The sequence below is a fragment of the Podarcis cretensis genome (assembly GCF_951804945.1).
Source record: "Podarcis cretensis genome assembly, chromosome: 8".
NCBI classification, from domain to species: domain Eukaryota; kingdom Metazoa; phylum Chordata; class Lepidosauria; order Squamata; family Lacertidae; genus Podarcis; species Podarcis cretensis.
Genome location: NC_137177.1, coordinates 29,702,733 through 29,718,833, shown reverse-complemented (window position 1 = coordinate 29,718,833; position 16,101 = coordinate 29,702,733). Strand labels below are relative to the sequence as shown.

Sequence of the window (16,101 nt, the reverse complement as noted above, 5' to 3'; positions counted from 1 at the left end):
TTCTTGTTCTGTTTGAATTTCATAAGGTGAAATGCAGTGGTTTCCATACAGACTAGTAACCAATTCACTGTATTTTTCTTTTCCAACATGGCCCACAAATTTGCCTGCAACTCGTATCTTCTCTTTAATTCTGGAGAAATCCCCTGAGATTTCTGTCCTCATGCTGAACTTTGGACAGACTTTGAAGGCAATGAGATGCCTCTCTGCATGATCTGAGTGATTTCCTCCCCCCTCTTCATCCTTCTACTGCCTCATGGGAGGGAGGGAGGAGGGAGTCTCCCAGACCTTGTGTCTCTTAAGTGGCACAGTGCCAGTGACATCTTGCAGAGCTTTGAGGCTCTCCAGCACCTCTGTGGCTCAGTGCTTGCATAGCCTGATTGCTGGGAGAGAAGGGAAAGAATTTGCTCTCCCAGTCACACTGGGCATTAGAGTTGTTGGCACACCTTCAAAACTCACCACAAGCCCATTTGGCGATCACAAATGGTGACTGGTTGTGGGGGTCAGCTAAAATGAGTGGACCCTAGGATGTCAAGGTGGGTGTTCAGTGTCCTGGTTGATAGCTTTTTAGAAATCAGTCACTGTTTCACAACTAGCTTAAATCAGAATTTTAGCTGTACCCATATTTATTCCAAGGTGAGTTGAGCAAGGGGTTATCCCTTTTTTTAATGGAAGAAATACTGAAATCGTCTCAGTATGTGCATGTTGGGACTTTCTGGAATATAACTTCATCGCTAAACATGTTTCTGAAGGCTTGTCAAAAATATGGGCAGATCTGGTACTTGGACAAAACTCTAAACAGTTTGCTGCTCAAGTAGCAACGTATTTTAAAAAGTTGCAGCCATTTAAATATTTCTCAGGGGAGGGCAGAGCTCCATGTGCTAACTCTGCAAATCTGTGGAATTCATTACGAGGGTAACGCAGCATTTCTAAGCCACCACACTTCTTGCGTAATGTAATTGGCCACTGCTTGCTTTGGCAAAATTTCAGATGGCCTCTGACACTGAATGAATGACTCCTGTGAGTTCAGGCAGATGGAACTCTCTCCCATGTGCTCTGAGAAGGGCACTGGAGCATTATGTTTGTTTCTTTCAGGTGCTTAACACAGGAACAAGGTTGTAGTTATGCTGCCACTGTGCTCTTCCCAGCTTGCAGTAGCTACAAAGCGATGATGCAAATATATGCCATCAGTAATAAAACATTCTGGAAGGAAATATGCCCAACCTATATGGTACAATGCCATTGTTGCAATTGAAATAACACTGTAAATTCAAATACAAATATATATATGTATATATGTTTCTCTTCAGGTACACAAAGCTTTCACCAAAACATCCAGAATCAAACACTGCTGGAATGGACATCTTTGCTAAATTTTCTGCATTTATCAAGAATTCCAGGCCAGAAGCAAATGAAGGTAGGGAATCTATTTTTGAGTGTGTTATGTGGCATTAGCTCTCTTTGCTATCCATCTTCCCCTTCAGTTTCTTAGCTTGCCCAAGTAGAGGTTTCTTCCAAACACAGACTGCCTTAAGAGCTGATGTCATGTTTTGCAATACATTCGGCAAAGCCTTGATTATCTTTCCTTAGAACTGCTTCTGTAGTAGCAGAGAAGTGGGGAGCAGAAGGTGCTCAATCTTTTTCCTGTGCCTTCTGTGTTCCAAATTACCCATACTGCTCCCACCTCCACCCCGGTTGCCAACATAAGCTTTCAAATGCATGTTTAAAGGTAAAGGTACCCCTGCCCGTACGGGCCAGTCTTGACAGACTCTGGGGTTGTGCGCCCATCTCACTTAAGAGGCCAGGGGCCAGCGCTGTCCAGAGACACTTCTGGGTCACGTGGCCAGCGTGACATCGCTGCTCTGGCCAGAGCCAGAGCCAGAGCCGCACACGGAAACGCCGTTTACCTTCCCGCTGGTAAGCGGTCCCTATTTATCTACTTGCACCCGGAGGTACTTTCGAACTGCTAGGTTGGCAGGCGCTGGGACCGAGCAGCGGGAGCGCACCCCGCCGCAGGGATTCGAACCGCCGACCTTTCGATCGGCAAGCCCTAGGCGCTGAGGCTTTAACCCACAGCGCCACCTGCATGTTTACAACTCTGCAAAGGAAAAAGTGACTGGTGGCAGAGAACATGCAGTAATCAGACAGAGTTTAACCCCCTGGCACATGTCCACTTCAAATTATCTTTTTCTTAACTAGAATTTCAGCAAAATAAAAAGAAATGAAGTAGGGGACAGTGTCGTTGGTGTTTTAGTGCATGCATTTGAATAGAAGGCTTAGTGAGGCTTTTAAAGGCTTCTGGACCAGGCATGGAAAGTCTGGTCCCCCGAGAAATTATTGGACTCAAATTCCCATCAGCCCCAGCCAGCATAACCAATAGTCGGGAGGGATGCGATTTGTAACCTGCAACATTTGGAGAGCCACAGGCTTTCCTATTCTAGACCTTGAGGGGCTGAAGTGGGCGATTCCACTGCATTAATGGCAACTGGATCAACATCTGTATGGCTGCCCTGCCGAGACTGCATTCAAGAGCATTGTTTATGACTTCTGAGCAGCAGGTGAGCTCTGGAACAAGGCCCAGAACCCTTCTGTTCTCATGTTTGGAAGCAAACAAGGTATAGCTCATGCAGCCTATCCCAGCTCTAATTTCCTAAGTCTGGCCAATGCTGGAGTCCACACTTTCTATAGTGATCTTTGGTCTGAGGCATCAAGTAAAAGCTGGCCCTCTTGCCTGGTGGGATGAGACCTCTGTGAGTGTACTTTTGTAGCCAGAGACAAAGGGAAGCGTATATCATCTCATGGAGGCAGATTCTGGGTGCCTTTGGAGGCTGCTAAATGGTAAACTTCATTTGATTCATACATTGGGGTACCACCCCAAAAAACAATAGTCTGGTGCAAGCCCTATTGAAATGAATGAAGTTCTATAGGACCCTGTGAAATGTTGAGCTTTGTGGTTTTTGTACATGGCCCTTTTCTCAGGTAGTCAGCAAAACTGACACACCTTGTTTGTGTAGTCATGAGCAGCCAGTTGCTTCTTATTTTAAAGGCTAAGGCTTGTACCCAATGTTAGTCCTACTCAGAGTAGACCCACTGAAGGACATTAATTTCAATGAGTTTCCTCAGCCCTAATTTTTATCCTTGAAATGGGCAAATACGCTTCCTTTGTCATTATGCCTAAGGATTGTCCTTCCATAGCTTTTGTCTTTCACTCATCTGGAAAATACATTATGGTCCTTGGCACTGACTCCCACCTTTTGAGCAAAGGCCCAGCTGTTTCCTCTCTCCATCCCTTAATTTGAAGTTCCGGGCTTTTCACATTTAAAAGATGTGCCAGCTGTGTGCATGTGCCTCATGAGATTTTTGTAAGTTCTGCTGACAACAATGGCCCATTAAAGTTAATCATAAAATTGCCAAAGCTGCTAAAAAGCATTGGAGTCATTGTTTGCGCAACCACCTTGCTTATGCTTAACAGCCCTTACGCTGTTGCATTCTGAGAGCAACTGTGTATCCTCAGGACAGTCATTCACATCTATTTGTATTCAACAGCACATGCTCATCAAAAGCTAGCAACTTATGTTTGCATGGAATTGGAGTTGTTGCCTCTCCGACTTCTGTTTGAATTTTGCACCATAGGTGCCTCTGGCCAGCTCTTGATAGCTATAAATTGGGCTCATGCTGGCTCTTTCTGCTGGAACTGCTGTCCAAGGATTATTATTTGACTAGGGGTGTGGAGAGGAAACCTGCATTAAAGTGAAATTGTACAGACATGAAGCATGGAACTGCTTCTGAGTGAGTATCAAAGAAGCCAATTCCATAGAATCTGCTACTGCATAAGTTCCTTTGTTCACAATCTTTTGTGTAGGTTAAAAGTTGCACATCACACAAAGTGTGTCTTAAAAGAGAGGAAGCAGGTCATCTTTTTTCCAGCCCTTTGGCTTATCTTGATCATGAATTTTAAAAAGTTGGCTAGATTATAATTTGATAAATCATCTAGAACATGTGCACATCCATTTGCAGTATTGGTTCAGACGGTTAATGTCTTGTTGCACCTTTTTAAAGACAAGTGGATTTATAGTGATACAACCTTAAGTGTACTTGAGTCCCTTTCATCAGATGCACAAAAGGAATGTTCAGTTTGCCTGCAAGCAAATATGCACAGATACAGAAGGAAATACTCAAATACGAGCTCAGTAGGCTGTAAAATGTGTTCATATGTGCACCCGCTTGCTTAGTCTTATGTATTCATGTGCATCTGTTCCTGCTGCTCTGTTTTTTCATGGCCATGTGCCCCCACTGTCCACAGCTTTATACGCAGGTGTATTTGTCAAGTGAAGATAACATTCCTTGCATCGGATGAAGTGGACACTTGTCCACAAAAGCTCATGCCAAAACAAGTTTCTTTAATGTGCCACAAGCTGTAGTAGACCAATCCTCTGATAGTAAAGAGAGAGGTGAGCAATGGAATCTGAAAGACACTAAGCAGTAGCCATGAGTAGGAGGTGGGCAAGGCACTAGACTAGAAAAGCTGAGGTTCTTAGGGATGCTATGATCTACACCAGGAAGCAGATTTTGAAAAAAATGTAGCTATGATGAATACCCACAGCCAGCTTTTTCCAAGGGCCAGCTTTCCATCATTTAGGAAATCTTTCCTCTTTCCAGCCAAATCTACTTTCCTTTAACTGAGGTGTGGCGAACATACACTCTTCATGATGCTGGACTCCAGCTCCCATCAACCCCTGCCCACATATCCAGTGGCTGGGGATGAAGGGAGCTGGAGTCCAACAACATCTGAAGGGATCCAGGTTCCCCGTCCCTAGTTTAGCCTAAATCTGTCCTATGTGACTCTTGTGAAAATCTGGAATTTTTCTAGCTTCAGCTCCCCACCAATAATTAGTGACTTGGCTGGAAAATTCTATACTCATAATTTTTATTGCCTGGTATACCTACCGTTGGCATTTTCTCTGAAAGCTCTGCCAATTTTTTCCTCTTGTATCAAACAGTGTGCTACCCTTGGTGGTCTAAAAATGGCACTTAAACTGAATCCACAGACCTATAGACCTTGGATTATGTTTCCTGCTAGTAAATGAGAAATCTGTGGTTGCTAGGCGACCTTTTGCCACAGGGACCTCATACAGCAGCTCATTGTAAGGAAACAATATTGACAGCAGTATCTTTTCCATGGTGCATTTTTTTTGGTGGCTTTTGTACACTGTTACAGTTTCTGCTCACTTTCTATCTGCTTTTTTCCTTTGTGGCCTATAAAATACTGTGCTTAGGGGTGGATTGGCCATGTAGGTTATTGCTTAAGTCATTTGCAGGCTGAGCTACTGATGAGGATTGTCTCAGGCTCACCTTTAACCCTGAATATATCAGATAGTCCCAGCTCACTTATGCCCTGTGCTGAAGATCAGCATTCTACAGTTTAGCGATCTGTATTTTGTGATCTGTGGAAATCATGCGGAAATGCGTGTTTTATTCTGCATAATTCCGCTTCTGTAGTCATGGGGGAGGAGCTGTATAGGGCACTGAAGTCCCACCCACTGGCAATCCTTCTCAAGTCTTCACAACCACAAGGGCTAGAAACTTATTTTTCATTAGAGATTATTCTTAAAATTTTGCAGCAAGTATTTCATTCTGTGGCTTTTCTGGACTTGCATGGACTTGCAGCATACACATAGCCATGATTACCTAAAATAAATCCTGATGGCATTGAGCTTTGGGAAACAGATATAGCTAGACATTAGTTGGAAGGCAAGATGGAGGCACAGGTCCAAGTAGGTTAATTTCCAGAATTCTGTGGAGTAGTCTTTGGATACTGCAACGCTCTACTGACTCTCTACTTCACTTGGTTTCAGATGAATTTGCTTTGACTATAAGCTGGCCTGTTTCTTCACTGTTCTGCCAAGTAGTGTCCTGTAGCTTGCATGCCCAATGGCTGTTTCTTTTCTGAATTGGAGCAGGTGGGGGGAGTATTGCACACACCCAGAGGAGTTTTGCACCAAATGCTCCAAGGATTCTCCTACTCATCGAAGATATTGAGGGGCCGGGGCAGGGGAGAAAAAGGCTACTCCTGTGGAGTTTCTGGGAGGGAGCCATTGTCTTGAAGTCAAACTTACATCAGCATTGGCTCAAAACTGGAAACGACACTGTTGTGACTAACACAGAATGCATGCAGTAGATGGGAGAATTCCAAAGCAGACAGTCCCACAGAATGGCTCATAGTTCCCATTCCAGGCTAAGGGCAATGCTTCTCTCTTAATTGCCATGCAAGATGTTCAGAGGTTAGTTGGAATTCATCTCAATGCTGTCAGAGCAACTTTACTTGATGGCACATTGCTCCCGCTATGAAATCCGATCTGGGGTTTGCTTTTTCTACATCTTACAGACCTTCCTGGGTTCAGTGGAGGCAGAGCTTAAAGGTGTAAAATCTTGTTTGCCCTAGCCTGTAGAAGCAACAAAGCCTTCATTACTTTGATTCATTAGTACTTGTAGAAGCGGGGTTTCTTTTGACATTCTAAAGTTTAGAAGCCATTGCTTGGATTGTCTTAGAAAAGGAGCATTGCTGATATCCTCTTTTTGCAGGGTTATGTAAATACTTCTCCAACCCTACATTCTTTTTATGGCCTTTCAGACAGGCGGGGCAAAGCTCTCTTTCCTGTAAGGAGAGAAATGTTGGTGAAGACTGCCCTCTGCTGTTACTTCAAGAACTAATATGCAACAGTAATGGAGCTTAAGCAGAAATTGAGTGCTTCATCAGGGCTGAAAGGGCCACATTCTAAACGGCACCCCAAGTGAACAGATTCTCCATTTTTTTGCTTGATTCATAGATCGCTTGGCACTGTTTCCATTGGGGGTTAGGTACGTAGGTTTCAACTGTGATTGATTTATCCAGCACCATTGGATTTCTTTCTTCCTTTTTCACTGGCTAACTCTTCCAGCCTTGGAGAGAGGCCTTCTGAAAACTCTGCAGAAGTTGGATGAGTACCTGAATACACCTCTCCCTGATGAGATTGATGAGAACAGCATGGAGGATATCGCAGCTTCCACCCGCAAGTTTCTGGATGGTGATGAGATGACGCTAGCAGACTGCAACTTGTTGCCCAAACTACATATTGTCAAGGTGGGTGGAACTACCTTGAGGGCTAGTTTACATGTGCACACATTTGGCGCTTGACTCAACTGAACGAGATAATTTCCTGTAGTGGCAAATGGGCTTTGGGAAATTCTGTTGGGTGCCTGCACACCTACAAGTTGCCACTGATGCTAAGCTTCCTATTCATTTTACAGGGAAGGGGCAATACCCAGACCAAGTTGCATGCAGAAGGTTGCAGGTTCAATCCCTGTCTTACACTGTGTCAAATCATTGGCGCATCTATCTCAATATTGCCTACACTGATCGGCAGCTGCTTTCCAGGATTTCAGTCTCTCCCAGCATTACATGGAAATGCCTAGGATTGAATCTGGGATCTACCACTCTACCTCTGTTTTTACCACTGAGCTCTACCCCTTCCCCTGTATTAGGCAAGATGGAAAGTAATCTGACTTGGTATTAAGCAGCTTCCCCTCTCATTCTTATATGCAGACAAGTCTGATGCTATTTTGTGGTTCTGGTTGCAGTCTCAAAGCACAAAAATTATGGGCTGGTCCCATCTCTCTTTGGACATTGTAAAACAGCTGTTCTTCCCTTTCTTTGTTCCTAGGTTGTGGCCAAAAAGTATCGCAACTTCGATATTCCCAAGACAATGACTGGGATTTGGAGATACCTGACAAATGCCTATGGTCGTGATGAATTCACCAACACTTGTCCTGGAGACAAAGAGATCGAATTCGCCTACAGCGATGTAGCTAAGAGACTCACTAAATAAGCAGTGTTTCGCACACATTTCATAACGAAACGCTTCTTTTAACAGACTGCTCCCCTTTTGTCTTTTTAAGATAGTGATTTACTTTGCATGTACTTGCAGTTATTCAGTGTTACATTGGGTAGACCAGGTATTTTTTCTCTTTCAAAAAATGCAAACCAATGTTATGCCGTTTGCTTGCTTTGTATCCTTTAATAAGCAAGCTGAGCACAGCAGTTAATGTTGCAGTGAAGCAATTCTGGAACCTGGCCCAGAACTGCTGAGTGGGACCCCTACTTTTACTACCTGGGCCTGCAGATCATGGGTCTCAATTAGGTAGGACAGCCATCTTACATAGTCCAAGGAACCGAGTGGTAAAGCTTTTCCTGGACTGAGCATTTCAGGTAGTGGGAGTGGAGTGCAAGTTTGAACACTTTCCCTATATTAGAAGGCACCTTCTCTCTCTTGTCTGCACACACTTGGCTTGTTGGGGAGATGGCTTCAGCATGCTCTTCTCCGATAGAATATTTTAATGCGCAGAATTTTATTCATTGCAGAGCGAATACAGCCTCCGCAGCTCTAAACTTAGGTGATTCAGCCTAAGGAAATGTTGTTTTTTACCACTTGCTTCTTCTGATTATATAAAGTGGCCTTTAAATCTCAAATTGCATCTTGGGATTTTCAGATTTGTTTAGGAAGCACTTCTTGGTGTGATTTAAGGATTATTTATGTATTTTCGAGATGCTATTGCATACCTTAGCTCTCCTGAAACACTGTACCTGCTGGTCTGTCTGAACAGTGCACCAAAGCCTCTTACTGCCTTACCGAAAAGAGCTACATGCAAAACCTTTGGGCAAGCATGCCTGCTCATGAGGAAAAAGGCACATTTCAACAAGTTCAAATGCCACAAGCTGTGACCCATAGACACCAGGAACCCAATAAACTGTGTTCTTGGAGGTGACAAGGGTTCACTGCATATGCTTGCATTGGGGGGTGGAGGGGGAGTACATAAGTCTCCAACTGATTGGATCAAAAAGCAAGACATCTTTATTGGATGAAGCACAATAATCCAAGGCCATGATAGCAAGTTGCTTTTTTTTTTTTAAGGCACTAGGAGGCTTGTCAGTATGTGGGATTTATTTCTTAAGTAACATCATTCCAAACCTGAGCTGTCAAGCAGCCTAAATATGCCAGATGTTTCTACTCAACATGTAACTACTCTTTTATGTTGCTAGCAAGAAATGCTGTGGTTGGGTGCCAGGGGTGCTTTCTTCTCACTGTGCTAATGTCAGATTCCTGCAAGTAACTTATTTTTTATTTTTAAATATGTGCAAGTGGCCTTTAGATACCAACTGTTTTGCCTTACGTGCATAATTCCATATTGATAATTTTCTCCTTGGTCGTTTGTAAGTGTGGAATGTGGAGTTCTCAGCCCCTCTTTCAATTGTTTCTCCCTTCAATAAGTCACACCTGACTGCTGCATATGTACCCGATCTATATTTTTTCACATCACAATCATTAACACATTCAAGGTCCAAGTTGTGTATTTCTAGAACAGCACCAAGGAATAGCACTGTAAAAACAAAAATGGTTTGTGTTTCTGACTTGGGTTTTCTTTAATAAAAGGAAAGGCAAGGATTTGAGGTATGGAGCAAACTTTCTATTTATTTTAAATGCCATCAAAGACTACTCCAGCCAATCAACACTAGTCTTCTTGCCAGCGTACCTTTTGTAACTTTTACACTGGAGTGTACATTTTTAAAGCAGATATAAGGGCTCCTGTTAACAGACTTTCTGCAGCCCAACTCTGTACATACTTGCTCAGAAGCAAGTTGCACTGAGTTTGGCGTGGTTTATTCCCAAGTACATGTGTGTAGCATTGCAGCCTGGCTTACTCAGCATAAGTGAGGGCATGGAAGAGGATAAGGGAACCTTTTTTTGTACAAAATTTCATTTTGGTGAGGGACTTGGTGTCAAGAGCCTTAGTTTTGTGGTTTTTTCTTCTTCTAAATCTAAGAATCATACTTACATTGTGATCTGATCCAATAAGTAGATACATGATTTCAGTAATAGCTTTGTATTTGTTATACATGCCTTTGTGGTGCCTTCTTTCTCTTTGCCAGTATTCACAAAAGCCAGTCTTAGGCTTAAGGGTGGCCCAAAGCATCCTGCAGCTTTGACACAAAACACTAGAAGGTAGAACCTTTTCTAGCATGTTTGTACCTCTTAGTTTAATTTCACTGGCCCGAAATCTGCTCCTCTTCTTGCTGATTTTGCCTTTAAGTCAGTTGACCAGCTTGGTGTACACATTTGGGGGGTAAGGTACCCAAAGGGTAGAATTGTGTTGTACAGCATGGTGGATCTTATGCACAGGGCTGTTGTCCTGCTAATGCCCTCACTTGTTTGCCTTCCAGTTGTCATTTTGCCTGGCAAATTTAAAGTTTCAGATTAGAAGGTAGGATGACCGGTGTGACCAGATGGGATTCGAGGAAAAAGATGGTCAGATGTGGGCCATTAGCTCAAATTCTTGCCAAGTAACTGTCCACATAACCACCTCTTATGTAACTGCTATTTCCCCATCTGGTTACTGGATCCATTTAGCCCGGAACTGGTGCTTGGTGGATTGTGTTTATTTGAAAGCGTACCTTTAATGAGTCATGAAAGTAAATGACTCGGCACCTCCCAACAGTATCAGTCAAAAGGGAGGAAGCAGCCCGCCAATTTATTTTAAATTACACCGCAGCACAGGACAACCTTTATCATTTGATGCTGATTATGCCTTAGTTCTGTTTGACGAAACCTTTCCAGTTTGAAATGTAGGCAGCAGTTGAATCTTATGCTCTTGATTCCATTAAGTTGGAACAGAGAAGTCATTTGGAAGTACAGTATATTTTACAGAGAAGCATTATCTCTTCTGTAATATTGATGTGCATAAATGTTCTCTCGTGTGACCAGTTATCCACTTGGTGTGTAGTAGAGGCAGTTTCTCCCACACGAGAAGGTGCATAATTTGTGGTTGCAAGTGATCAACCATTTGGTTAACTTCAGCAGCTCACATGGGTGAAAGCATTCAGTTTTCCTCTTGAATGAATAAAGAGATGGGTGTGTGTTTGTGGATGGGGGGGCTTCTGTCATCAAATGGGAATTTTTTTTATAGTTACGTTTTTGCAACAGAAATATGAAAGGAATTCCTGTTAGCTGACCTTTGTTTAGCCTATGAAATTGGTAGCATTCATATACAGATTAACTATCTGGAAGACAGAGAAAACCCCAAGTTTGACTTAACATTTATTCTTCCAAGGTTGGAGAGAAGGGAGTGAGGAAAGACATGTGTTGTACCTACTGTATTTATAGTTTGGGAACTTGCCTAACCTGCACAAAACTGAAGAGTTAATGATCTTGCCACTTGCCAGTTTCTTACAAAATTGATATTTTTTATTTACATAAGCATTCTTAACAGACATTCTGCTTCTAGCCTCCAAAATAGCAAATGTAGGTCTAATTCTCACAAACATTCCCCAAACCCACCATCCTCAGACTTTTGAGCATGGGATGATAGTTGCATGAGAACCAGAAGTGTGAGCAAGAGCAGCTCCTTGTAGCAATTCCTTAAATGTTCCTCCTGTATTAATGTGACTTCCAAAATGCCTTTCCACTCCTATAGCCAAAGATGTTTTAAATTCCCATTCTAGTTGTCAGTCTAGGAGCATTTGAGGAATCACTCCTTTGCCTAAACCCGGGTGGTGGAGAGTGGAATCTGTGGCCTTCTTGATGCTGCTTGATTCCCAGCTCCCAGTAGCCCCAGCGGGCACAGTCAAAGGTCAGAATTATGGGAGTTGCAGTCCAGCAACAAGGCCACAGCTTGTCTCACTTTTGCCCTAAAAATAGGCAGGAGTGTTAATATTTAGAATGATTGAAGTCATCTCAGAACTGGTATGTCTGGGGAAATTCTGTGCATGTATTATTGTTAGCCACAGGATAGTTGTGCCATTGAAAGAACCTGCTGGCTTGGACCACTCTGAGAGGCAGCTCCTACTGAAGGGGAACATCCCAATTGGCTGCATCTAATGTTACTCTGAGTGCAGATTGCTGCTTGGATTCTGCTTCACAAGTAACAAGAAGGGTTGAGGTGGCCCTGAAATCCTTTCTGCAAACATAATTCAGGAGGAAAAGTCTTTGCCCTTGTCCTATGCCCTTTGATGTCATGACACTACGGATTCCAATGTTTTGGATGATGCATTGTCCACATGCTCTCTGTTGGGTCATATTTGTATAAGATAATTGGCCATTCTGCTTATTTTGTTTATAGTGAAATAGAATTTATTTTTAAAAGAAAAGCTGTGGGTTATATCCAGTGTTAGTCATGCTCCATCAGAGTAGACCCCTTGAAATGAATGGACATGATTAATTTGGGCTCACTCATTTCAGTGGGCCTACTCTGAGTAGCACTTGTAGTGACTACAACCCAGAGAATTAAAATTGCATGACATATATATCAAGAGATGCCTTTTTAACAAGGTCACTTTTGCTCAGCAGGCAGAGCCTTGAGGAACAAAGAGAACAGGTGGAACACTTCTCTCAAAAGTATGCAGAGCGTTTGTGAAATCATTACACTTGTCTGACTCGCACACGAACCAGTGTGCCACATTCTGGGCACGGAGGGGTAGGAAAGCAAACCTCAGGTTCCCCACCTCTGTCAAGTCCTCCTTGTGGGACTCCAGCTCTCATGAGCCCCAGCCAGCACAGCTGAAGATCAGGCCTCTGTAACAAAAGTATTTTCTGTGGACTCAGCTCAACATGCATTTGTGCACAAATTGGTTCTGTTTGTTATCAGCCTCTAAAGGTCGTGGGCCACAGAAATTGGTCTAGCCTATCTTACTATGCTAGAGCTATGTGCAAATATTAACAGTGACAAAGAGCAACCAGTTTAGAAATCTGGCCATTCTAGGGCCTACCAGTGTCTAAATGTAACACACAAAGGTGTTCTAATTCATACTAAAAGTTATATGCATAGTGGGGCGGGGGGCTACACATGAGAGCTGAGGTCTGGCTTCATTCCCTAGTGCTTGAAACATGTATATTCTTTGGCGGGGGGTTGTGGAACCTTGGTTATCACTCACCTGCCTACCTGCCTTTTTGTGAAATGTTGCTTTAAGAGGCAATGCTAAATCAACTCTTCATTCTAAAAATGAATAACTGTCCCCTCCCAGCTGTGACTAACAGTAGACGTTTTATCCCATGTTAAAACCACAATTGCTTAGATACAGTCAAGTTCCTTCTTATCCTTTTGAACATACCTGAAAAGGTTGTTCTGAGCAAACCGTGTTTTAAAAATATATATCATCTTGTTTTATCTGCTCAACTGTTGCATCTGGGTGGGCGGGGGCACAGATTCCCAGAATGGGCAGGGCATTGATTTGGCGTTTGTACAGAGATACCTGGAATCTCTTATGATATATTGTAATATGCTTCTCTTTTCACTTTTCTGGAATATCTTTTACAGGTATACTGGCAAACTGCTGGCAGCTGTTTTAAAAAATAAAATTTATATTTTTCACTTAATATGATCTTGGCTATTTTTTCTCTGGATTTCTGGGCAAGGGCTATAGCTCAGGGGGTAGAGGGCATGCCTTGCATGCAGAAGGTCCCAGGTTTAATCCTAAAATGGGAAGGACTCCCATCTGAAACCCTAGAGAGATGCTACTAGGCAGTGTAATCCAGCTTTCTCTAACCCGGTGCCTTCTAGATGTTGCTGGATTCCAGCTCTCATCAGCCCTGACCACGGAATGACTGTAGACATTACTCCGAATGACTGTAGCTTTGCAGTGCCTCAGCTCAAGAGAGGTCTTTCCCATCACCTACAGATGTGATTCCCTACAGATATTGCTGGACTACAACTCCCATCATCCCTGGCCATTGGCCATGCAGGCTGGGGCTGATGGCTGTTGGCGTCAGCAACATCTGGAGGGTGGAAGGTTCGTTTAGGGCACGTTTCTCAAACTTGGGTCTCTACTGTTGTTGGACTACATCTCCCATCACACCTAGCTTTCAGGACCAGTGGTCAGGGATGATGGGAGTCTTAGCCCCAGCAGCAGCTGGAGAACCAAGTTTGAGAAACACTGATTTAGGCAATACCAAGCTAGATGGACCCAAAGGGGGTCTGCGTCGATATATGGTAGCTTCTTATGTTTCTACATCTGTTTTGCTGGCTTTTGAATTTGAGATTCAGATGTGGGAAACTTGAGATTGGCTTGGAAGTTGAATTTGAAATGAACATTTTGAAGTAAGCTGTTTGCTCAGAGAACAGCCAAGAAACTTGCACATTAGCTAAGAATTTATCGCTATGCTGCTTTATAGCAAAAAATGCCCCCCAAGGTGGCTCACAAAGGATGACGTATACCCACAAAATCAAGACAACAAAATCTTAACATATCAAAACTAAATAAAAACAAAAAATCCAAATACATTTATGTTCCTGCCAAATGTAGGGGGCAGTCCCCACAGATAGGCCACAAAGAGCAGGAGTAAATCCTACAAGAGGGTGGGGCAGGGCAGATGGAGAAATGCTCTCCTTGGTGGTCCAACACAGTCTCTCCTCTGCAAGTGAGTTATCCAGGCACAATTTGAACAGCAGGATTGGGGAAACACCTGCAACTGGTGCTATGCTTCCATTTGTCCTGTAGGTGTCTCCCTCCACCATCTTTCAAAAACACATATACAGTGTCCAGAGAAGAGCACCTGCTTTGCTTGCAGAAGGTCTCAGGTTCAGTCCCTGACATCTCCAGGTAAGGCTGGGAAAATCCTGGATAGCTGCTGCCAGTCAGTGTTGACAATACTGACTTGCTGTAAGGAAACACCTTTAGTTTCTCAAGGGGGATATTTTAATCCAGCAGCTGATAGGAATCTCAAAGTGACATGTATGTTGTATTTCTGCAAACCTTGGGGTTGCCCTGAGGCTACTGAAGCTTTCCTCTTGTGCCTGCGTGGTGACGTTCTGGCTACAGAAGGGTCACTGCTCCGGGAATAAGTTCACTACTGGTAAAAGTAATTGAGTCTAAATAGAAAAGAGCGCACACAGAACTCAACTGTGAAGGCTGCCTATTTTGCCAGCAGAAAAGTGAAAGAAGTCGTACTTCCCTTCCACACAGCACCTAAACTATGGAATTTGCTCCCACAAGGTACAGCAATGGCCACCAGCTTGGATGGCTTTAAAAGAGGATTAGACAAATTCCTGGATGATAAAGCTACCAGTGACTGCTAGCCGTGATAGCTATGCTCTGCCTCTGTGGTGAGAGATGGTATGCTACTGAATACTAGTTGCTGGAAACTGCAGGAGGGAAGACTGCTGTTGCACCCTTTGCCGCAGTATAAACCCTGAAGCAGGCCTGGAATGCAGCCGTTGTAAGAAGGTTCTTTCATTACAGGCTCCAGGTTTTCAACAGAAAACTCTTCTGAGGCTGGCACATAATTGAAGCCAGGAGGGGGAGAGAGCCACGTCTGAGATGCACTTTCTCGAGGGTTGTGGCTTTCTGGGCACCTTTTGAAGTGGTTCTTCGTACCTGTTACTTTAGAACCTCATCCGAACACCATTTCAAAGCCAATCTGTTGAATGGGGAAGACCAGAAACCGTGGCCCTCTTTCTAGATCTTCCATCAGCCTTTTTAGATATGCTGTGTTGCTATGCTGGCTTTGATAAAACACCTTCATAGTCCTGTTGAAGCAAGCTCTCATGGGTGACCTTGGGCCAATGGTCCACTTGACACGTTGCACTAAGGATTAAACCCTGTTTTATGTTAACTATGACTTAAGATGAACACCTAGCATGCCGGGACACATTTCTCAACATTTGGAAGGCCACAGGTTAACCAACCCCATTTTATAGGATAGCACATATGCCCCCCCTCATACATGATCACATTTTAGTACCTGACTGTGCCACTCTCTTGATCCAGCCCCAGTTCATAGGTGGTAGCGTAGATGACTTTAAAAGGGAATTAAGCCAAACCAAGGTAAATAAGCCTTATAAGTGGTTACATGCATGATGGCTGTATGCAGATTCCAGCTTCTACCCCTGCATATCAGTTGCTTAGAGGCAGCAGTGATGGATGCCTATTGCACTCATGTCCTGCTTGTGGTTTTCCCAGAGGTGTTGGATTGCGCACTGTAGGATGCTGGAAGGGAAGTGAGGATTGGTCTGATAAAGTAGGACTGCTCTTATATTTTACGAGATGCCCAAGGTGCAAAATTGCCGGTGACCAGCACC

General features: G+C 43.5%; 1 protein-coding gene across 1 annotated transcript in view; it reads left to right on the top strand.

Annotated features, from left to right (window-relative positions):
- The window catches only part of CLIC4 (chloride intracellular channel 4), a 52,038-nt gene extending 38,638 nt beyond the window's left edge, over positions 1-13,400 (top strand). The window contains exons 4-6 of the mRNA XM_079987808.1: positions 1,308-1,414; positions 6,936-7,117; positions 7,698-13,400. Coding sequence (XP_079843934.1) covers positions 1,308-1,414; positions 6,936-7,117; positions 7,698-7,862 — 454 coding nt within the window. The 3' untranslated portion in view covers positions 7,863-13,400. The remainder of the gene's footprint in view (positions 1-1,307; positions 1,415-6,935; positions 7,118-7,697) is intronic.
- The last annotated feature ends 2,701 nt before the right edge of the window (positions 13,401-16,101 follow it).